Source organism: Mus caroli, unplaced genomic scaffold, assembly GCF_978045245.1.
Source record: "Mus caroli unplaced genomic scaffold, Mus_caroli_1 scaffold_15, whole genome shotgun sequence".
Lineage (NCBI taxonomy): Eukaryota > Metazoa > Chordata > Mammalia > Rodentia > Muridae > Mus > Mus caroli.
The window spans coordinates 108,794,059-108,817,921 of record NW_028227270.1 but is presented as its reverse complement, the minus strand read 5'-3'; the positions used below and the strand labels follow the sequence as shown (position 1 = coordinate 108,817,921).

Sequence of the window (23,863 nt, the reverse complement as noted above, 5' to 3'; positions counted from 1 at the left end):
AATGTCAGAGAAATCAAGAATACTGTGGCATGCAGAGACCACAAGGTGGGTAAGATCTGTGAGAAGACACTATGCATGTGCATCTTCTGACTATCTACTTTAGAAGACCAGCTATCATTCGTTAGTCTTCAAATTACTTGGTGTGAATGGTTTCTTTGAGATTTAATCTTGACTTGAACTTGGAAAGGGCTTAGAGAGAGACTTTAAGAGACTAACTTATTTAGTTAATCAGGCAACTTATACGTTTCATTTTCTTTTCTTTTCTTGGATATTTTCTTCATTTACATTTCAAATGCTATCCCAAAAGTTCCCTATACCCTCCCCCTACCCTGCTCCCTTACCCACCCACTCCCACTTCTTGGCCCTGGCATTCCCCTGTACTGGGGCACACAAAGTTTGCAAGACCTAGGGGCCTCTCTTCCCAACAATGGCCGACTAGGCCATCTTCTGCTACATATGCAGCTAGAGACACGAGATCTGGGGGTACTGGTTAGTTCATATTGTTGTTCCACCTATAGAGTTGCAGACCCCTTCAGCTCCTTGGGTGTTTTCTCTAGCTCCTCCATTGGAGGCCCTGTGTTCCATCCTAGATGATTGTGAGCATCCACTTCTGTGTTTGCCAGGCACTGGCATAGACTCATACATGACAGCTATATCAGGGTCCCTTCAGCAAAATCTTGCTGGCAAATGCAATAGTGTCTGCCTTTGGTGGCTGATTATGGGATGGATCCCCGGGTGAGGTAGTCTCTGAATAGTTCATCCTTTTGTCTTAGCTCCAAACTTTGTCTCTGTAACTCCTTTGATGGGTGTTTTGTTCCCTATTCTAAGGAGGAATGAAGTTAATCAGCAGGGAAATGCAAATCAAAACAACCCTGAGATTCCACCTCACACCAGTCAGAATGGCTAAGATCAAAAATTCAGGTGACAGCAGATGCTGGCGAGGATGTGGAGAAAGAGGAACACTCCTCCATTGTGGTGGGATTGCAAGCTTGTACAACCACTCTGGAAATCAGTCTGGCTGTTCCTCAGAAAATTGGACATAGTACTACCAGAAGATCCAGTAATACCTCTCCTGGGCATATATCCAGAAGATGTTCCAACTGGTAATAAGGACACATGCTCCACTATGTTCATAGCAGCCTTATTTATAATAGCCAGAAGCTGGAAAGAACCCAGATGCCCCTCAACAGAGGAATGGATACAGAAAATGTGGTACATTTACACAATGGAGTACTACTCAGCTATTAAAAAGAATGAATTTATGAAATTCTTGGGCAAATGTATGCATCTGGACGATATCATCCTGAGTGAGGTAACCCAATCACAAAAGAAGTCACTAGATATGCACTCACTGATAAGTGGATATTAGCCCAGAAACTTGGAATACCCAAGATACAATTTGCAAAACACATGAAACTTAAGAAGAAGGAATAGTTTTAATTTTCTATTCTGAGTCATTTGATATTGATAGCTATATATTTTCAAAAATAAAACAGGTATTTTTGTCATAACCAGTAAATGTGGCAACAGTGAGAATTAAAGTTTTCTAAAACCAACATGCAGTGTAATGATTTTCTTTCATTTTATAATCTCATTGAAAAGCTTACCGCTAAATCTTCAATCAATTTATCCTCAAAGTAATGTTCTTCTGTTTCAATCCAAGACTTTTCATATCCCTGAAGAAAAAGATTGACTGCCCGATGCCTAAAAGATAAACACAATGTCAAACAAAGGGATTTTAAATATATGAACAAGAATTCAATAGTGCTTATTACCAGATGATCTGTGTACTAAAGTAAAAAATAAAAATAAACTTCCTATTATTGATTCCTCTCTTCACAGACAACTCCTTGCATCCAATGAAAGCAGTTTTCTCACATCACATACTGACTTTGGGTTTAGTCCCAGCTCAGACTTTTCTAAGCTCCGCAACATCAGTTAAGATCTCAATTTTCACAATTCTCATACTTGCAACAAAAATAATCGTTGCATTACAAGATATCTCAATCTTCCAAGAATTAAAGTGAGATAAATGGTGGAAAATGTATTAGATAGACATTAGTTAAATAGTGGTTATTGTTTCCTGGTGTGATTATTGCTAAATAACATAAATGCCAACAGAAGACTTAGCCTATATTCAAGTTAACCTCAAATGCAGGCTCTGGCTATTCTAGAGTAGAATATATTAAGTGGACTTTTTACAATTGCATCAATGAAGATAAAGTCTTGGAACACTGACTTTAAATTTTTTTCTATCTGAGATTCAAGAGGTAGCTCTGTGGTTGAGAGCATGAACTGCTCTTCAAAAGGACCGAAGCTCAGACCCCAGCAACCATGGCAGTTGGCTCATGACCATCTGCAGCTCCAGCTCCAGGAAGTCTAATACATTCTCTGGCCTCTCTGGTTACTGCATACATGTGCAACCCCACCCCTATCCCTGTACAGCCCCCCCCACACACACACACAATTAAAAATAAAATGCATCTGAAAATGATGTTTGCCTATGAAGTAAAAAAAAAAATCAAAAAACAAAACAATGAAGACTAGAAGAGTCAATGAAACTCATCATGATGCTGAGAGAAATTAGTAAGATTTAAGTGAGAAAGGCCAAGAGACTAGTACGTGGATTATTAGACGTAGTAGTACAATAGTATTGTAAGAAGGAAGCCTGCACTTAACAGTAAGAGAAGTGTGTTAAGAAGGCATGAGGTATAATGGCTAGATAGGTTTAAGGAGAACCTTATAAATAGGAGAGGAACTAGCAACACACTTGGAAACACTAGAAATCACTGTAAATTTCAGCACACAAGAAAGCAGGCCAAAAGATGTGCTCAGCTGCTTTTAGAACCTCAGAATCATGGACACAGCATTTAGACGTCTAAGCAGACGGCATATTCAACCCTTAGGGAAATTCAGATTTGTGGAACTCAGCTCAGATGTTCCTGAAATGGTTTAAATGATGTCTTCGTAAAGCAAACCCTTTCTCCAGTTAGAAAGGTACTGAAGTCCAAGAAACTGCTTCCTGTCCATGGTTAGGAAAACAGAAACTTAAAATTATGTTGGATGGAAATCAGAGAGGCAAGCAACCTGAATACTGGACACAATGTAACAACCACAAATTGTAATCTTGCTGTAAAGACATACAGAAGGAAGGAGCTGCCTTACAAGGAGATCACAGATGTTCCAAAAGGAGATACAGTTGAACTGAGCCCTGTTTACAAGACATATTGTGATGGTTTGAATGAAAAATGTCCCCCAGAGTCTCAGGCATTTGATTAGTGGTCCCCAGTTGGTAGAACTGTTGGGGGGGGGGGGGTGGCACGGGTAGGCTTGCCAGAGGAATTGTATGATTGGAGTTGGGCTTTAAGAGTTTAAAGACTCACACCATTTCTAATTTTCTCTCTGCCTGTGCTTGCAGTTCAGGATGTGAGCTCTTAGCTTGTTACTTCATCTGTTTTGTCTATCACTTCCCCTTCATGATGACTTTTATAGGTCTGAAGCCTTAAGCCCACAAACTCTTTTGTCTATAAGTTACAAGGTCCTGGTGTTTTATCACAATAATAGAAAAGTAACCAACACAGTAGGTCTATGGTTGCTTGCAGAAAGTTAAGAGTAGCCAAGAGCCCAGTGTCATGGCAGAATACCCAGGAAGCCATAGTAGGTCATCAAGCCAGACCTGAACACACCAAGTTACATCTCTAATGACAAGTATATTGATGTACTACTAAGAGAACAGTGATGAGTCTGTTGGGTTTGTTTCTGTCATTGCTGTGAGTCAGGAGAATGTTTTTTTTTTTCTTTTCTCTATATGAGGATAATTATACAAATAACATCCATGGGTAGCATCTACTGTGATCAGCATACTGACAAGCACTCTGAATGTATTTATTTGTTCACCAATCTGTCTTGGTACTCTATGGAGTTAGTCCTACCACAGTCCAGAGGGGGAAACCAAAGTGAAGTGAGGTAATCAACTTGACCAGTGCCATGTAACACAGAAATGGAAGTTGAAATCTAAACAATTAGACTTCAAAGAATGTTTCCAATCACACTAACTGTCCTTCCCTATACAAACAGATATTCTCCAACATAAACCATTTTAAAATGAAAGGACAAACCATCGTTCCCTAAATAAATAAACAAAGACATTCAACAGAGGAAAGCAAACAGATGAGTTTCAGGAACCAATACGTTTCTCCTATTCTTCTCTTGGAGAGATTGACATTGCCCCTCGTTACCTCAAGAAGATAATTAATTTCTTTTAAACATTGAAAAAATTCTGACCTTGGCAGATTGTACAAGGGCGCCATCCGGAAGCAGGCCACAACAGCTCTTTTTCTCTGCTTAGAGAGTAGTTTGTGCCACACAGCTTTCTTTGATCTCTGAGGATGTTCCACCTGAGGAAGAATGATAAACATCCATTTACAACCCCGATCTACCATCAGTGGTAAAGTATCAATCAGCCGCATCCTTTACATGTATTTCAAACTACGTAACAATTAGTTTGGTGAGACTATATCCTCAACATTATCCAAAGCTAAATCTGAGATGCTTTCAAATGGTACTTAGCAAAATTTACCTATTTTCCTAAGCCTTGTTATCTTTCAAAATCAAAGAGACAGAAAAAAAAGCATTCTATGTAAATCCTTTTGCACCATTCTCAAAATGTTAAGTACTTTAAATTTTTTTTTATGTGTGCATAGGTACATGTGCACACATGTTAGCAGACACATGGAAGCTAGAGAACAGCGTTGGGTGTCACTCCTCAATTGACATCCTCCTTGTTTTGGGGTTTGTTTCTTGTTTGTTTGTTTGTTTGTTTGTTTGTTTATTTTTTGAGACATTTCTTATTGGCCTGGTATTCAGCAGTTAGAACAGGTTGACTAGCCAGTGTGTCGCAGAGCCCCAGCTGTTTCTGTCTCCCAGTGCTGGACTTAGAAGCACATACATATTAGGCCCAACTTTTGAAACCTAGGTTCTAGTGATTAAACTCGGATACTGTTTCCTTTCTCAGTCCCTTTTCTGAGGGGACTTGGTTTTGGTTTGATTTTCCTTGGTTTGATTTGTTTTGTCTGGTTTTGTTTTCCTATACAGATATGCGCTCACATATCCATAGAAACTACTCTTGTGCTAAGTATGATAACTATAAATACAAATAGCATTAATGAAAAGCCTACTGCTCTTTAATAAAAGAAGATAACAAGGCTCTGTGAACTGAGTACTAGGAGTAAATAGAAGGATTTAATTTTATAAAAGTATTAAAGTATATAGCTATTTTTGTTAGGTAAGATAAATGAGAACTTGAAAGTTACAAGAAATGATGCAAACAGGCTATTTATTTGAATAATGGTGCTTGAAATTCTAAGAGAAAAAAAGGAGATTAATAGTAAGTATTAGAAAGAAGATAAATTTACAGTATGATTTGGTCAATCAATTAGTATTCTCTAGGTAATGGAGCACTGTACTTCCCAGGCTGAAATATCCCCGGCCAGTATACTTAGATTTCTGGAAAAAATGAAAATGTTATGTTAGCCCAAAGTAAAGCCAGATATATTATGCCTTGCAGTAAATGCTCAGAATATGAAGACAATAATTCTTGAGGAAAATGTTAAGCCTGACTAGCCACGGCAGCCATGTGAACAGGGCAATCTATCTAATTGACAAGCACTCACTTCTCTGACCCTCAGTTCTCCATAAGATCAGTATAACTAGCAAGTGTCCACCTCAGTTGGTATCTTGATGGGTATATTAGGTGGAATAAACTCTTATTGAAGATAGTGTAGATTAAAACAGGATGAAGAGCCAAGTTGGCCAGTGAGATCCAATGTATCCCAATATAAAATTCCACTTTGTGGTCTGAGACTTCAAAGGCAAGCAATTTTGATGAGTACAGGGCATTGTGCTGAATATGCTGACAACCCATAGATATAGACAAAGCTTTTAGCTTCTGAGATACATTTGTGGAATGAACAGAAAAGGATATAACTGCCATCTAACTTCAACATTTGGCAAAGAATTATATAAGGAAAAATTCAGGTACTCAAAGAAGCTACTTTAAACCATCTATGTGTGTTATTTTACCAGTCACAGCAGGATTATATGTCCAAACAATATCTAGTTTAAATCAAAGCAACATGTTTATTAATGTTATCGTTATATATGCAGATGTAGATAAAGGGGCTAGAAAAACAAAACGTATTTCTTATAACACAGGCAGAAAGGTTCCTGGAATGGCACAGGGGATTTTATTATTTTAGATTCAGTATTAATAAAGCATATTACACAGGTATTGTCAAACACCTACTGGCAGACGACTCTTGCCTCTCATGCTGATATAATCTTGTTTTGTTTTGTTTTTTAAATATTTTGATTTCACATGTGTTGGGGTGGATGCTCATGTCAGTGTGATTGTGAGCAGAGGGCAGAAGGCAGGGTAGAGTGTTGTGAACCCTCTGCATCTCAGCATTGGAGGCCCAGGGCAAGATCTCTCACTGGACTTGTGGCTCAATGAACCTCAGTAGGCTGCCTACCCAGCAAGTCCTCAGGGCCCCAGTGTTGAAGTTACAGATATGTGCCGCCATATTCAGCCTTTACCAGAGTGCTGGGGATTTGAACTCAGGTCCTCCCGCTTGCACAGTGAACACTTTACTTACTGATCCCTCTCTCCATCCCTCTAACACTGCCTGTTGACTAGATGTCATGTTAAAAAGGAACATGTTTCTGTATATTTAAAATAGTTTCATTTAATCTACTTAAACCTTATACAAGCAACTTCAGATACATGTATGCAAACCAGACAATTGCCTGGATATATGTAGTTTTATAAAGAATTGCTTTTAATATAATATAAATACACAATATAACTTTCTAACAAAGTGTCTCAAGAATTAATGCTTTGCAAATTCTTGAACTGAGGGGACAAAATAGAGAATAAAACACACCAGAACTTGGTAGTGAAGACAGGAGATGACTGGAAAATGACATAAAAACATCTTCCTCATTTAGGGTTTTATTGTTAGTGTATTGCTCTTCTATAAATGTAATTTGCTCTTTAGCTCAGAGAAAAATTGCTGGAAAAAATCTCTCATAAAACCAAATGTTAAGCAGGTAAAAGAGAAAATACTTCAGATATTAAACCAGTGAAAGACAAAATATCTCAGACATATTCTATGTGAAGCCTTAGAAATGGTATAAAACAATCTTGTTCAACTCTGAGATAGTTTGTGAGAAATGTTTAGAATAAAGTCTACTACTAACAATCTATAGGATTTTAGAAAAGCTTGAAAAATATGATAAAATGAAGGCCTTGATCTCTTGAAGCATAGTATCTATGAACGTTTCTGAAAAATATAATCTTGGAAACAACAAATTACATGCTCATTCCAGTGAACACATATATGGGGTTTAGGGGACCCACAGTTAAAAATTAATGCACATTTAAAATAATTTATGTGTCTAAAGCGATTATGATTGAATTAACACAAAAATCTAACCTGCTCAAGGTGAAAAAGCACATTTGCTATATCCAGGACACGCTCCACTGTCCTCTCTGGGTCTGAGGTGCCTTCTGTCCTGTTTGGCAAGTCTTTGTAGAGAGCCATCTGCCACCTGATTGCAGGGTCTTCCAGCTGTGGGAAAGCAAACACAAGGTGGCAACTGAAGAGTGAGAGAATCCCACATGGCCAATGACTGGGTATACCTGGGTAACTAAGCAAGCCCAGGACAGTACTAAAACATCTACAGAACTCTACCTAAGGAGGGGAAGTCTAGGGAGCCACTGGACTGTGTGATAACTCAGTTAATAAGATGGTACTACATTACAAAAACTTGCTGAGTAGAGTTCAAACCTATATACAAATACACAAATGGGCAACTATGTGCGCAAATGGAAAGGTCTCTTTTGCCTGACTGTTATAATCATTTCACTGTCTCTGTATATCTACATTTTATGATGCACATATTAAATTTATCACTGAAAAAAGCAAGCAAATGCTATGCAGAGGTCAGAAAAATAAAACCATATTCACATTCAGAAGTGAAACAGTGAGAATGACTGTGTCCAGTAAAGAATCATAAAGACTGTCCCCAGAAGAATCATAAAGGACACTTGTCTGTGCACCCAAAAATCTTCTTAGATGAATGAGCTCAAATACTGAAGCAAAGGACAGAGTTAAAATTTCAAGATTTGGCTAGAAGACCAGGTAGACTGCCTGCAGACATTCTTTGTTCTTTCTGTTCCCCAGCAGACCCAATCCCCCAGGCTCATCCTTAGCACTCCAGCACAACACCAGCTACAGTCTTTCTTCCCCCATTTCCATGTCTCATGTGGATCCTCCAAACCATCCCTTCCTAACTTTCCTTCCCTGCTAGTCACAGCATCTCGGCCTTCAACACCAACAGACATTCCCTATGAACATACCAGCCAGGAGGACAATACAACATGTGACAAACAGACACCATGCTCTCTGAAAATCCAGAGAGGAAACAGAAACCAAGGAACAAAACACTCACCCAACAAGGGCAAACCCAGAAATCAGCCTCTAGACCTATAACTGCCACAAACCAGATGTTAGGCAACAGCTTAAGAATATAATTAGTAATGATGTCTCCACTCAAGTACAGATCTCCTACCCCAGCAGGCCCAGAATATTCCACATAGCTGAAGCATAAGAAAATGGCCTTAAAACCAACTATATAAAAATGATAGAGATCCTTAAAGAGGAAATGAATAAATCCCTTATGAAAGACAGAAAAAATACAAACAATTGGAAGAAATGTATAAATTCTTTAAAGAAAGCAAGAAAAAAAACCAAACAGTTGAAGGAAATGAATAAAACTGTTAAGAACCCAAAAAATGGAAATAAAGCAATAAAGAAAACAAAAATGGAGGGAATCCTGGAAATGAAAAATTTAGGAAATCGAATAGGAACTAGAGGGGAAAGCTTCACTAACAGAATATAAGAGATGTAAAGGAGAATCTCAGGCCTTGACAATATGATAGAAGAAATGAATACATCAGTCAAAGAAAATATTTAATCTAAAAAATTCCTGCAGGAAATCTGGGGCACTATGAAAAGAATAAACCTAAGAATAATAGGAATAGAAGAAGGAGAAGAATCCCAGCTCAAAGGCCCAGAAAATTTTTTTCAACAAAATCACAGAAAAAAAAATTATCCTAACCTAAAGAAGGAGATGCCTCTAATGATACAAGAAGCTTACAGAACACCAAATAGATTGAACCAAAAAAGAAAGTTCCCTCACCTCAAAATAATCAAAAAACTAAACATAGAGAATAACAACAATAACAAAAGAATATCAAAAACTACAAGGGAAAAAGACAAAGTAACATAAAACAGTAGATCTACTAGAATTATACCTGAATTCTTAATGGAGACTCTAAATGCCAAATGGCCTGGACAGATGTGTTGCTGACTCTAAAATACCACAGATGCCAGTCCAGACTATGATACCCAGCTAAACTTTTAATCACCATAGGTGGAGAGAGGGAGAGGGAGAGGGAGAGGGAGAGGGAGAGGGAGAGGGAGAGGGAGAGGGAGAGGGAGAGGGAGAGGGAGAGGGAGAGGGAGAGGGAGAGGGAGAGGGAGAGGGAGAGGGAGAGGGAGAGGGAGAGGGAGAGGGAGAGGGAGAGGGAGAGGGAGAGGGAGAGGGAGAGGGAGAGAGGGAGAAAGAAGAAGAAGAACGTAAGAAGAAGAAGAAGAGGAAGAGGAAGAGGAGGGGGAGGAGGAAGAGGAAGGGGAAGAGGAGGAGGAGGAAGAGGAGGAGGAGGAAGAGGAGGAGGAGGAAGAGGAGGAGGAGGAGGAAGAGGAGGAGGAGGAAGAGGAGGAAGAGGAGGAGAGAGCAGATGCTGGAGAGGATGTGGAGAAAGAGGAACACTCCTTCATTGTTGGGATTGCAAGCTGGTACAACCACTCTGGAAATCAGTCTGGTGGTTCCTCAGAAAATTGGACATAGTACTACCAGAGGATCCCGCAATACCTCTTCTGGGCATATATCCAGAAGATGTTCTAACCAGTAAGAAGGACACATACTCCACTATGTTCATAGCAGCCTTATTTATAATAGCCAGAAGCTGGAAAGAACCCAGATGCCCCTCAACAGAGGAATGGATACAGAAAATGTGGTACATTTACACAAAGGAGTACTACTCAGCTATTAAAAGGAATGAATTTATGAAATTCCTAGGCAAATGGATGGACCTGGAGGGCATCATCCTGAGTGAGGTAACACAATCACAAAGGAACTCACACAATATGTACTCACTGATAAGTGGATATTAGCCCAAAAACTTAGGATACCCAAGATATAAGATACAAGTTGTTAAACGCATGAAACTCAAGAAGAAAGAAGACCAAAGTGTGGACACTGTGCCCCTTCTTAGAATTGGGAACAAAACACCCATGGAAAGAGTTACAGAGATAAAGTTTGGAGCTGTGACGAAAGGATGGACCATCTAAAGACTGCCATATCCAGGGATCCATCCCATAATCAGCTTCCAAACGCTGACACCATTGCATACACTAGCAAGATTTTGCTGAAAGGACCCAGATATAGCTGTCTCTTGCGAGACAATGCCGGGGCCTAGCAAACACAGAAGTGGATGCTCACAGTCAGCTATTGAATGGATCACAGGGCCCCCAATGGAGGAGCTAGAGAAAGTACCCAAGGAGCTAAAGGGAACTGCAACCCTATAGGTGGAACAACGTTATGAACTAACCAGTACCCCAGAGCTCTTGACTCTAGCTGCATATGTATCAAAAGATGGCCTAGTATGTCATCACTGGAAAGAGAGGCCCATAGGATGTGCAAACTTTATATGCCCCAGTACAGGGGAATGCCAGGGTCAAGGTGTGGGAGTGGGTGGGTAGGGGAGTGGGGGGGGAGTGTATTGGGGACTTTTTGGATAGCATTGGAAATGTAAATGAGGAAAATACCTAATAAAAAAGATTAATTAAAAACAAAAAAAACTAAAAAGATACAATAAGGTTTAAGGTTGAAGTGGAGACAGGAAGGAATAAGATAAGAAGACAGCCTTGTATTGGTTTCTTGCCTGCTCACACACTGACTGTTGAAAGATTCATTTGTGTATTTTTATAAATATTGAAATAGGTCCACAATTGATTATAAACTTAGTAAGTTTACAACACAGCAAATTCTCACTGGAATGAAGATTATTGAATAATATGGAATATAAATTTTATATGCACCAAAAAGAAATCTTGATACTGTCATATTTTAAGAATGAAAATTTAAAATAAGCTCTTGTATTTAATTTTTATTCTTTCACTGTTTTTGAATGTGTGTCTGTGTGTAGATATGTGCACATGAGTGCATGTGCCCATGTGGTCCAAAAGAGGGCATCAGATACCCTGGAGCTACCTGGTGTGGGTGGTAGGAACCAAACTCTCTCAAAAGGACCATAAGTGTTCTTAATGGCTGAGCCAGCTCTCCTGCTGCAAAACTGTTTTTTTTAATGAATCTTTATTTTTTTTCCTCATGTTTTAAAGAAAGACTACAAAATTCATAAATCTGAACAGATAGAAGCATCTTAGTGAGAGAAAAGCCTTCGTTTCAAAGAAATAAAACATAAGAGTCATGGCATTAAAAATAGACAATACAAATTCCATTTCCTTCTCCTCTTTAGAATTTCCATTTTTTTAAAAAAAAACTGCATGTTATGAAATAGAAATGAACAGGGATCATCTGAAACTTCCAACCTCTTAAAAAGGCATAGCTCCACATGACAGAACTAGCTTTGAAGTGGAGATATCTCAGGGACAGAACTTTGTATACAGATGACTTCTAAACAGTTTGTCCTTTGCTTAAAATAGAATTCTTTCCTCTATGTCCTTTTCATCAAAGGACTATGTAGTTCATTTTTGTCTCTAAATTCAATAAACATATATTTTTGATAAAGCAAAATGTCTATGTTCTCTCTCATACAATGACTCCACAAGGCTTCTTCCTCTATCTAGTGTTCTCAGAATGTGAACATGGGGCTAGAACGTGGCTGCTTCATTGTTGGGCCCAGGTGTCCATCTGGGCTGTAAGAAGAGGGGCTACTAGTGTAGAGACAGGTGAGTGATAGGCCCTACACAGGCAGTCCTCACCTTATATGGGGCAACAGCACTCATCTTCAGAGCCCCTGTGGGTGAAGATTTTGTTGCAGTAAGGAATGGACAGAGCAATGAGCCTTGTGAGAGTGTGGAGAGTGTTAGCGTAGCTATGTGGCTAGTCTCCTTGAACAAGGATTTGATGGGGAGCCACACTGTCAAGGTGGCTCCTATAAGCTCCCAGGGGAGGATCCAGAATCTCAAAGACTGGGGGCTATATGATCACTTCGTGCCATGAACACAGACCCTGAAGTCGTTCAACAGGGGTTGTCTAAGTTGGGAGATCCCAGGAGCCCTTTCAGGGGTTCATAATGCCATCTAACACCTGTGTCTATAAAAACGTTCATGTCTCTCACTGCATAAGAGCTTACAGTATAAGCACTTGGCCTGAGTTCAGCTGGAGGTTTTATGATGATTAACAAAAGATATGCACAATTTTCTTTTCTCTCTGAAAAAGAAACTCTACTGGGAATCAATCTCCTTCTCTGAGGATTACTAAGATATGTGTGAGTTCACATGGGAGTTCATAGAAAATGTGCTTTAAAGACAACTGTGTGCACTGATAATAGAGCAGAAGTGGGTTTTAGCTGAATCACATCTCCCAGAAATGCAGGTCTATGGGAAGGGATATTTTAATACACTGAAGGACTACTTGGTGATTTTTTTAAAATATCTTTTATACCTTCATCTCATTTTTATGAATTAGACAGAAACCTCAGAAGGTCACTGACTACAGTAGAAGCCTAAATATGGGTTACATAATGGTTAGATCTCTTTTGTTTGCTGGATTTTGCTTTTGGAGACAGGGTCTTTCTAGTTCTAGGTAGCCTAGGCTAGCTACAAATCCACAATCTTCCCATCTCAGAGTCTTCAGTGTTAGGGTTACAGGCATGTACCACCTATCATGTCCAGCAGCGATAAGACTTCTGACATGATATACCTTTTACATGAATGAGTGATATATCTCGAAGTAAGAGCAAATACTTACTGGACTACCAAACAAATAAACAAAAACCACAAAAAATAAAAAAAAAAACAGTTTTAACAATTCTTTCAACTTATTGCTAGAAAACAGTTTTTACTTCAAATTGCTTTTCCTGTCCTTAGATCAGCTCATTTATTCTTACCTTAGAAATTCTCAATACCTCATATATACAAATTCTTATCTGAACACTAAAGGAAATTTTTCAACTAGTTATAGATATCTGTTTCCAGGTCACCCAAACCATGAAAAGTAATTATAAAGTATATATTCAGTATCTATTCAATCTGTGGTCATACTGTTTTCTAATATTATAATTTATGATCCTCTGCTTTTAAGTTCATGCCACTTATTACCACTTTTATTGTTAATTTAAAGTCTTTTCAAGTAAAATAATGGCAATCAAGATAATCTTATTTGCTAGTGTGAGACTACTAGTAATATTCTGAAAATGTTAAATATGATTTGGAATAAAAGCTGACTTACCTTGTCTTGTAAGTGTATATTACTGCGGATTATATCACGTACTTCCTCCTCGGTGTCTTTCTGTCAAGAAATATATGTTACTAAAAGAAGTCCCATAATAAATGCGTCAACTGTCACAGTCAAAGAACAAATCAAATACTCCTTTAAATAGTGTGTCTCTGGCAAGTATGTTTATCAAAATGCATACTACAAATTTGAAGCATTCTCAGATCCTTTTTAATCCTGTAAGTGTGTGTGTGTGTGTGTGTCACACACACACACACACACACACACACACACACACTTGTCCCTGGAGACCAGAATAAGGTGTCAGATCCTCCAGAGAAGGAGTTGCAGGTGATTATGCGTTGGTAAAGTAGGGAGCCGAACTCAGTCCTTTCCAAGAGTTGTATATACTCTTAACTCCTGAGCCATATTTCTATCCCTCAGAAAATATTTTATATACTGAAATCACTTCAAACCAGAATACCATTTACTTGAACTACTCAGTAAAAATGTCAAGGGTCAACAGAATGAGTATCAAATTTGTAAAACTAAAGAAGACAGAAACATATTCCCTTGGGTTCACATAAAAATAAATTATGCCTTTCAGACCTCCATAATGAGACATTTGCATGTTACAGCATACTCCATAACAGAGCTGTAACAAGAAATGTGGGTGAGAAAACCAGATGTCCAAAACCTCTGCCTAAGCTTTCTTCCACTTGTTCCAGGGCACAAAACAAGAGCCACACAGGTGAATCACTGTTAGTCTCTGGGGAGAGGGGTATGAAAATACATTCTCTGATTTGCATAAGTATAAACTAGCAATCCCCAGGCACAGTTTTGAAAGATTACATGGTCACCTGAAATTATGCAAATACAATCAAGGAAATAACTCGAGCAAAGTTAAACCCCAATGCCTGTAAAGGAGCAAAGCTCTAGAAAGCTAACCCCTCATCGAGCCACCACTGGCACAATACAGTTTGCTTTTAATGTTGAAAAATCACCTTTCAAATTTTGACAATAGCTCTCATAGCAGATTTTATGAAGGAGTACATACGCTACCCATCTCCCACCACGCTCTATGGCCTATTACTCACATTATTCTCTTTGCTACCAGAACATGCCTGGGAGATGATTACCATCACTTAGGATAAAAACGCCCTAAATATAATAAGCAGTCATTGATTTAAGGCCTAGGGTCTACAGAAAAACTACTTTCTAAAATTGTAACTATAAATGAACTATTGACAGTTACTCAAAGGATACAATGCCATGTCTGGAGGTCTGATAACTACCACCCCTGGGTGGCCAACAGACTTACCAAGCTAAATCTATTTTTGGCCAAAGCAATGAGCTCTTGGTCACCAGGGGCACAGATGTTCAGCCCAATGGGTAGTAATCTCTTCAGAGCTGCCACAATCAAAGATGTCTGCATAGAATACCGGTCCCCTTTGCGCTTCATTTTCTTCCTTTCTTGATCAGAAATGGCTGCCTGTGGAACAAAGATAAACACTGGAATACCACCCACACTTCTTTCATTCAGATTTACCATCTTCTTTGACATAATCATGGTCCCACTGTCCTTATTTTCTCTGATCCCTATTTTCAGAAATCCTAACCATTCTGAAAAAGGTTATCTTTCCTTCCCAACATTTCTTTTTACTTTTACTTTTTATTCTTCCTACACCTTCACCATTAACGAATGATATTCTATTCCCATGTAGTTGTTCTATAGAAAGACCCATCATAATATTAGGGGGCAATTCCATATAGTAATTTCATATATAATATGCTTTCTAATTTTCATTTCTTAAAAGAGTTTACATATAGAACCCTTATTTTTGCTTAGTATTATTTAAAAGAAGGTGAAATAGCCTACACTTTTAATCCTAGCACTTGAGAGGCAAAGATAGGTAGGTCTCTGTGAGTTTGAGGCCAGCCTGGAATAGTCAGTTCGACAGCCAGACCTATAAGGTGGAGCACTGTCTCTAAAACAAACAACCAAAACAAAGCAAAAGAAAGAGAAGGCAGAATAAGTCCAAGTCTGGTGCTGAAAACTTCTCAGCACAGAGAGAAGTGACACTGTGGTTGACTTGTTTATTTACAGATATTTTTTTTAATGTGTGTAGAGTTGGTGCCTGTATGTGCATGTGTCTTGCTCATGTGTGTTTCAGTACCGAGAGACCAGAAGAAGGCATTGAATCACCAAGAACTGTAGTTACATATAGTCGTGAGCCACCATGTGGATGCTGGGAGTTGAACCTAGGGTCTTCACAAGAGCAGCCAGTGTGCTTAACTGCTGAGCCATCTCTCCAGCCCCAGCAATCGACTCATTATGAAGGACTTGTATACTAAGTCATAATATTGCAGTATATATAGTTGTGTTCCATCAAATCCATAAATTTCTGAACATAAAAAGCAAGAATTTTATACTCCAAAGATAAACACTTATTGTATAGATCACATTTTTATATGTACCACCTTTTAAGAAATTATTTTTAGTAAATTTAGTAACTACAAATTTGTAAGAACTTTATCCTTCATAGGTCATTTTTATGTCTCAGCATTTACTGCACCTGATTCAAACTAATCCTAGAAACTATCTGAACAGCACAAATGTTTTTACATCAGTAAGCAATACATCAAACCAACCCAATAACCATTATGAACTCAAAAAATTAAAAAAAAAAAACTTCAACTCATAAAGGAAACTTGAAACAGATGGAAAGACTTGATACCTTGGACATCTTGGACTTTGTGTCAGTGATGAGAAAGGACATGTTGTTGATTTCATTCTGCACCACAAAGTTCTGTTCTTCTCTTTTGAAATTCTAAGAGGTTGTAAAGGAAATTTCAGTTAAAACCACTTGGAGAAAAGAATATAATCAGAGATACACAGGTGTCCAGAGTCTCGTCAGGGGCAGATGCTAGGTTAGTATATGGCTTACGCAGAGACAGCCAGGTTAGAGACAACTGCTTCAAGAACAATATGTGAACATGATTGACTCTTCCCAGTCTTTCCAATGGATGGAACTTAGAGCTTTGTCCATATAAGGCAAGTGCTCCGCCTCTGAGTATATCCCAGCCTTCTTACTTCTTATGAGAAGATAAGTTTTCACTAAATTGCCAACATTGGCCTTGAATTTACTCTGTAGCTCAAGCAACCCATCAGCTTGTAAGCCTCCTTCCTTTACTTTCTTGGGAGATGGGATGACAGACCCATGTCACCAGGCCCATCCTGAATAGATTTGCTTTAAAGATGAAGCTTGAAATGCTTATGTCATAAAAATGCACATTACCAAATGATAGTCTGAACGCTCCAGCCCCAGGTTAGCTGGGGAGGGGTATATGTTGTTTCCAGGGATAAACAGTCTTTCCAGAGCACACACAACTTCGAATAAATTTCTGCTTCCTATCCTGGTAGGTACTCCATCTAATTCTAAAAATGCCATAACATTATTTTAAGTACTTTTAATTTAGAAAGAATGGTAAAATCAATCCATCTGAAACATTTGGAGAAAATATCAATACATATAAATAAATTTGATTTTAAAATATATATCAGGGCTGGAGAGATGGATCAAGCCATTAAAGGCTAGGATCATAACCAAAAAGAAATATACCAATATTCCTACTATCAAAAGAACCATTACATGAGCCTAATGATTATATAATAGAGTCCTAATTCCAAAATATTCTTTAAGACAAAAGTTTAAAGATACTTCATTGATGTTTAAATGATTGCTTAGTGGAATACATATGCCAATTTTCTAGCAATTTTCAACATGTTTAAACATCTAATCCTAGTCTCCTCCCATTTGTCTCCTTGTCAGGTAAAATTTTATATATGAAAGAGAGAGAAAGGTAAAAGACTGTCAATCCATCTCTGGTTTTGGCAGGTGAAAATAGATTGACTTATCCTAGAATATACATTTCCCTCAAAATACCCCCCAAATAAGCTAATGTCTCCATTAAAATGTGCTGCATAAAATAAGGAATCATTCATCAGGCATGGTGGCACTTGCCAATGGTCTCACAGAAGTGAGAAAATTACAAGTTTGAGGTCAGGCTAACTCCAACGCCAGCTTAAGCTACAAGTGAAGACTTGTCTCAATACTCCAAGGGCTGAGGTCCACATCAGGACATATCTCTATTCCAGCATGCTCAAACAACAAAACAAACAAACAAAATACCTCATTTGATTTAGAGAAACAACCTAAAACATTTTCCTAGAGAGCCACAGATAACAGACATCAATATAAATATGCAAATGTACATAATTTAAAAATCATTTTAAATCAGGCATATCCTAAAGGATCCCAGCATATGGAGGTGAAGCAGGCATGTAATACCAGCCTGGGCTATATAACACACTGTCTAAAAGAGGGGGGAGGGTTATAAATTAACATCTTAATGTTTGTACAATACTCTCAAAATTTTGTTATCTTTTAAAGATAAATTACAGAGTTTAAAACAGACTCCATTTCCCTAAAGTCCCCAGAGTCAACTTCCTTCTGTCCTAAACTATCAAGTGAATTCTAGGAGACAAACTCAAGAAATACTATTTAGACAGTGACTGCAGGAATCAGACAACTGGTCTACCTTTGCAAAGTCCTCATCACACATAAAACAGTAGATAGATAATTTGCATTCTCATACTTACATGAGATTTGGACCAGTAGATGAAGACTTCAGCCACCATTCGAAATAGCTCCTCTGCTTCTGGGTTGGGCTCCTTCAGCCACTTTGCCCTGGAACATGTGACAGTATCTCAGTTAAAGCTAATTAAGCAAAACAACACCTTACCACCACTCCCCCCAAAAAAGTCTTTCTGCCAAAGTCTTTTTAAAATTTTCTTCCTTCCTTCCTTCGTTCCTTCCTTCCTTTCTTCTTTCTTTCTTTCTTTCTCTCTCTCTTTCTTTCTCTCTCTTTTTTTCTCTTTTGAGACAGGGTCTCTGGCTAGCCTGGAATTTGCTATGTAGGCAGAACTTGAACTCACAGAGATTTTCTGACTTTTGCCTCTCCCAAGTGCTGGGATTAAAAATGTGTGGTTGGTTTGCTGACCAAAGAATTCATAGGTTTCACGGTATGGCTGGAACATTAAAGAACTTGTAAACATTGTAACTGTCCAACAGCTTTTCAATAGAAGAACTTAAAAATAAAAGAGTTTAAGTTTTATTTTGAAAAATATATGCTTTATAATTCACATCCACATTTTTTATATATGATGTATATGTTTTGTATGTGTACACATATTATTTATATAGTATATATTTGTACATATATATGTATATCTATACACATATATGTATGTGTATATATGTATATATGTATGTGTGTGTGTATATATATATATGTATATATATATATGACACCTTTAAATGCATTTCTTTCTGTATTATCTGGAGAATATACTCTAGTCTCCTGTAGAAACTGGAACAATATAAGAATAAATATGTTACTTGCAAAGCATAGAAGGCTTCAGCAAACAACGTCCAGTTGTAAGCTGAAGATGCCCAATGAGAATCAATGAATGCATTAATATTTTAAAATTTTCTCATGTTATAACCATGAGAAAGCTCATAGCTCACGAGTCAAAGAACTATGTGGTCTATATGAGCAGATGAGCCAAGCAGATCTTGAAGGAATTAGGGGAGTGAGCCGCTTCTGCACAGTGTACCTGTTATAGTCCACAAATCGGATCAGGAGTGGGTAGAAGGCATAGAGATCCCTGGCCAGTGTGGTGAACTCATCTAGAATGAGCAGCTCGGCCTCAGACATGTCCCCTCGGGCTTCGGCTTTCAGGTGGTCTTCCTCAGACACTACCATGGCAGCCTTTTTCTTTAGCTTCTCCATCAAGGGTAAGAAATGAGTTTTCAAGAGCTGAGGTTTCACTTTGTTGATGATAGGCTGTGAAAACACTGGAAACAGACATTAATTAATATTAATGCTGAATTAATTTAATTTGTCCATTAAAATTAAGATGAATTGCTGGAATGGTAGTGGGAGTGATATTCCTACCTTTTCTCTTTCATAGTTTCCTTATGGACAAAGCACACATCTCTGCCATTTTCCTAGCCACAAACCTAATTGCATAATTGATGCTTAAACATGATTACTGAACTCAATTCAATGTGCTCATTTTTTAACAAAAGATTAATTGATGATTTAGAATAAAATTTTTAAAAAAACTTGGAATCATATCAGATTAGTTTAAAATCAGCGTTATTATACAGAGCCCTAAAGTGGGAATGAATCTTCAATTTCTTTCATTTTTAGAACACTCTCTGCAATATTATTATGTGAGGCCTGCAGTCCCCTCAGTGTATCCCATCATCATTTTCTTCAAGGTTTAGATTATACATAACACTGTTGTCCTGGACAGCATTCAGTAGTAGGTATATAGACTTGCACAAGCAATTTTTAAAATGGATTTTTACATTATATTTATATAATATGTATATATTTATAAATATATACAAATACATACATTGGGTAATATATATGTGAGAAAAGTTAAAAATCCACCTATTCAATCATTAAGACACTGGTATTATGTTTTTAATTTTCATCAAAAGATAAACTCATTAATTCATACGTGTATAGTATGAACTAATTCTGCATTCCTTTAAAATTTTTGCTTTTGTTTTCTATATTTAACATGAGTATTTCCCAAGACATAAAACGTGACATGCTGTTTTGTGAATGCTTGGAGAAAATGTAGTATTTTTGTAAGAGGATATACAGAAACTATTTACCCATGCTGCTCCAGCTGTTGAGAATTTTGACAGCTTCCAGAATTTTAATATAAATTCTGCAATGATAGTCTGAACTTACATGTTTTACTTCATCTTTCATTCTTCAGCCCATTGTCATGGGAGAATAATATGAAGGTATGTTGTTTCAAAATCCAGCTTTACTTTGGTCTCTGTCTACATAATCATTATTGATGTTACTGTTCATTATTTCTTATGATTGCTAAATAGTCTTATATATAAATAAACAAATTAGAAAATTGTTTGAAATTATTAACTATGTAATGAGTAGCTATAATTGTCAATTCAACACAGCTTAGAATCATCTGAGAAGAGAGTCTCAATGAGGAATTGTCTACATTGGGTTGGCTGGTGGGCATGCCTATGAGCACTTGTCTTGATTATGATAACTGATGTGGAAAACTTAGACCACTGTGGGTGACACCATTGCCTAAGCAAGAAATCTTGAACTGTGTAAAAGTGAAAAAATTGAGCTGAGTAAAAGCAAACAAGTGAGCACACAATTGTTTAATTTTTGTACTTGATAGATTTAAGAGGACTAGTCACTTTAGGCTCCTGCCATAAAAATATCCTTGCAGTGACTTCACTCTAACATGGTAAGTATACATTAAAAGAAACTCTTCCTCTCAAAAGACACTTTGGGTCAGTATATTTTATCACAGCAACAAAAATGAGACTAGGGCAGTTAGCAAATATCTGATCTTATCTATGTCTTTTAAAATAGCCTAAGAGGACTAAGCAATGGTAATTTTGAACACAAAAGAAATCTCTGAAGATTACTGTGGGAAATTTCTAGCCTTCAATATTTGAAATCTTTGCTGGAAATAAAACAAATGATAGGGTGTGTTCTTTCTGGTCCTTACCTGCCAAGCGCTTCATCCAGGCTCCTTCATCAATCCCCAGGTTGTTGTAGATGATTTTGAGAATGTTGCCCAGCAGTGTGTTCATGTGCTCTGAGTTGAGGGCTGTACAGCACATCTCAGCCCTCTCTGGATGGTTCTCAGGACCGTGTTCCCACCACCTTGACATGTAGCTGCATAACATGGGCAGTACAACCTCCATCATGTATGGCATCTGAGTGTAGCGGATTCCTGACTCTGCCAGCTCTATAATCTCAGTCATAAGCTTCTCCAGGGATGGTATATTTGGGCAGACATCCTCCACATTTGCAGGTAAACTGAGAGCTAGAGATACACAGATAACAATGGGGTGTGCTCAATGCAAGAATAGGTACCGTGTGGCAGATTTGGCTTTCTCAAACAGACACCATATTTCATGTTGGGCTTCAAAACTCAAACCTGGCTATCCTTCTCCTGATATCTTCTTCCTTTTATGTGGCTGGTTGCCATTTAAAAGTTCTTTCATAACCCAGTGGTCTTTCCATGCTTCAGGCTAGCAGGCCAATTGACAGCTGGTCTGTCTATTCACAGCAACTAAGATTAGGCATTCTCTCTCTGTCCTGCTTCCTGCACTCACCATTTCCAAGCCATCTCTGTGTATCCCTGTTCACCTCTACTACCTCTATTTAGAGGAAGAAAAGTTGAGGTCTTCCACTTGTTACCTCCTCTCTGAATGATTTCCCCACTACAGGGCCTTGCTCACATCTCTATTCCCAGCCTTGTCCTCTCTTGTAGCTCCTAGCCAGTCATATCTACAGATGTGCAAATGTCCCCAGAAGCTCTACTTCCCAGGCATCATTGTTTGTACAGCAACTAAACTCAGCTTTCCAGCACATGGGGAACTCTTGACTTTACATTCATGGCTCACTGGTTGCTAGGCAGCTTGTCCCTTTTCCTAAACAGCCTCCCTCCTTAACATCACCATCTCCAGTCCCTGTGACTCTCTGCTCAATTTCAGCAGTGTCCTTAACTCACTCCTTTCTCCTTGCCCAGTTAGATGCTGGCTTCTTTAAGGATCCATTTTTAACCCCTCTCTTCCTCTGCTTATATATTTATCTTGACAACTACATATACTGCTGGTGGTTTCTGTTTTGCTAAAACTACAAACCTTCTGAGTTTTATTTATTCATCTTTTGTGTGTGTGTGTCTAATCCTGGATTTTTTTTCTGGGTCCACTGAGATACAATAACTTTAAATTTTTTACTTAATCTCCAACACAATTACTTAAGCCAAGTGTCATCCAATCAGTCACCATGGCTAGATGCTGATGGACCTTCCTTGGCTCACATCTGAGATGATTCTCCCTCCAGGAAATCTCACAACCACTCCACTGCCTATTCTTTTCAGTGGGCATTACCTAGTCCCTGCTTCTCCAGGACTCAACACAGCCGAGCTGTGCATTTATCTCCCTTACTGCTGTCCAGTGGGTCTCTACGATACATCAATCCCTCTCTGTAGCTAGTAAATGAATCTTCTTTGCTATGGCTTCAGTCCTCATTCTTGCTTCCCTCCTCTGGCTTCCCAGTCTTTCTTCATTGTCTGTTCACCTCTCCTAGGAGCTATCTCCTCTCAACATTTTCCCTAATGAATCAAAATTTCTGTTTTTCCAATTTCAAGAACCATCCTGAATTATCTGTGTAGAGTCTTCCCAGGGGCTCTAGAATAACATTACTTTCTATTACCCAGTAGTTTTTATTCTTAATTCTATTGCCCATGTCTATCAATCTCAGTCTGTCTGAGTGAGAGTCTCTCTCTCTCTCTCTCTCTCTCTCTCTCTCTCTCTCTCTCTCTCTCTCTCTCTCTCTCTCTCTCTCTTTCTCTCTCTCTCCCCTCCCTCCCTCCCCCCTCTCTCCTCCAGGCCAGAAGTCCCTGCAGGAAAGAATCAAATCTTAGTTATCTTTGTATCATATCTCCTCTATCTACCATAACCTCACAAAAATGCTCCTGCAGTGGGTGACTAAAAGATAAATGAGTGAAATTTAATTCCCGTTGTTGTACACATGAGATGATATAGAAACCTGAGCAGGTATGTAATCTGTTTGTACAGTCCCTTATCTTTACAAAGGTAATAAATCTACTTTATTCTTGACTCCTGTGTCCAAATACTAATTATTCACAAAACCTTAATAAGATGACTGTATATTATTGCACAGAAAAATCAACATATTGAACTTAACCATTTCTCACTACTTACAAACATATAGAAATTATGTCAAAAAAATACTATTGCACATTCAATACATTTGCCTTTGCTTTCATTTATTCATGAGGTAAAACCGACAAAGTAGCCAAATTAAATAATAATTATTCATGTCACTAAACATTCCTTATTTGATAAGATTCACTATAAAATAAGACAAAAAATCCAACAGTGTAACTAAGAAAAACAAGTTCACAGGTAGAGGGGTATGCATTCCAGGGTTTGAAAACATTCTACAATTATTAGAAAGCATCTAAAATCAATAGAATGAGAAAAACATTAAACAGAAAAAGTCCCATCAGAGAGCATCTATCACATATTTTGCCTTGAGAATTGGTCTAGACTATTCTAGAAGCTATTAGAAGAAGAATTGGAGTTTATTTACTTTTCATTCAATTCAACTC

At 38.0% G+C, this 23,863-nt stretch overlaps 1 protein-coding gene across 6 annotated transcripts in view; it reads right to left on the bottom strand.

Moving 5' to 3' along the window:
- Nucleotides 1-23,863, bottom strand: part of Ryr2 (ryanodine receptor 2) — a 568,461-nt gene that overhangs the window by 90,756 nt on the left and 453,842 nt on the right. For 4 of the 6 annotated variants that reach the window (XM_085831287.1, XM_085831288.1, XM_085831289.1 and 1 more), the window contains exons 68-77: nt 21,224-21,544; nt 19,265-19,505; nt 18,248-18,335; nt 16,323-16,415; nt 14,906-15,076; nt 13,600-13,659; nt 7,494-7,628; nt 5,471-5,505; nt 4,285-4,398; nt 1,608-1,704 (exon numbers count right to left, since the gene is read on the bottom strand). In XM_085831287.1, coding sequence (XP_085687413.1) covers nt 1,608-1,704; nt 4,285-4,398; nt 5,471-5,505; nt 7,494-7,628; nt 13,600-13,659; nt 14,906-15,076; nt 16,323-16,415; nt 18,248-18,335; nt 19,265-19,505; nt 21,224-21,544 — 1,355 coding nt within the window. The remainder of the gene's footprint in view (nt 1-1,607; nt 1,705-4,284; nt 4,399-5,470; nt 5,506-7,493; nt 7,629-13,599; nt 13,660-14,905; nt 15,077-16,322; nt 16,416-18,247; nt 18,336-19,264; nt 19,506-21,223; nt 21,545-23,863) is intronic. The other 2 variants (XM_029468299.2, XM_029468301.2) reach the window with 1 other exon arrangement.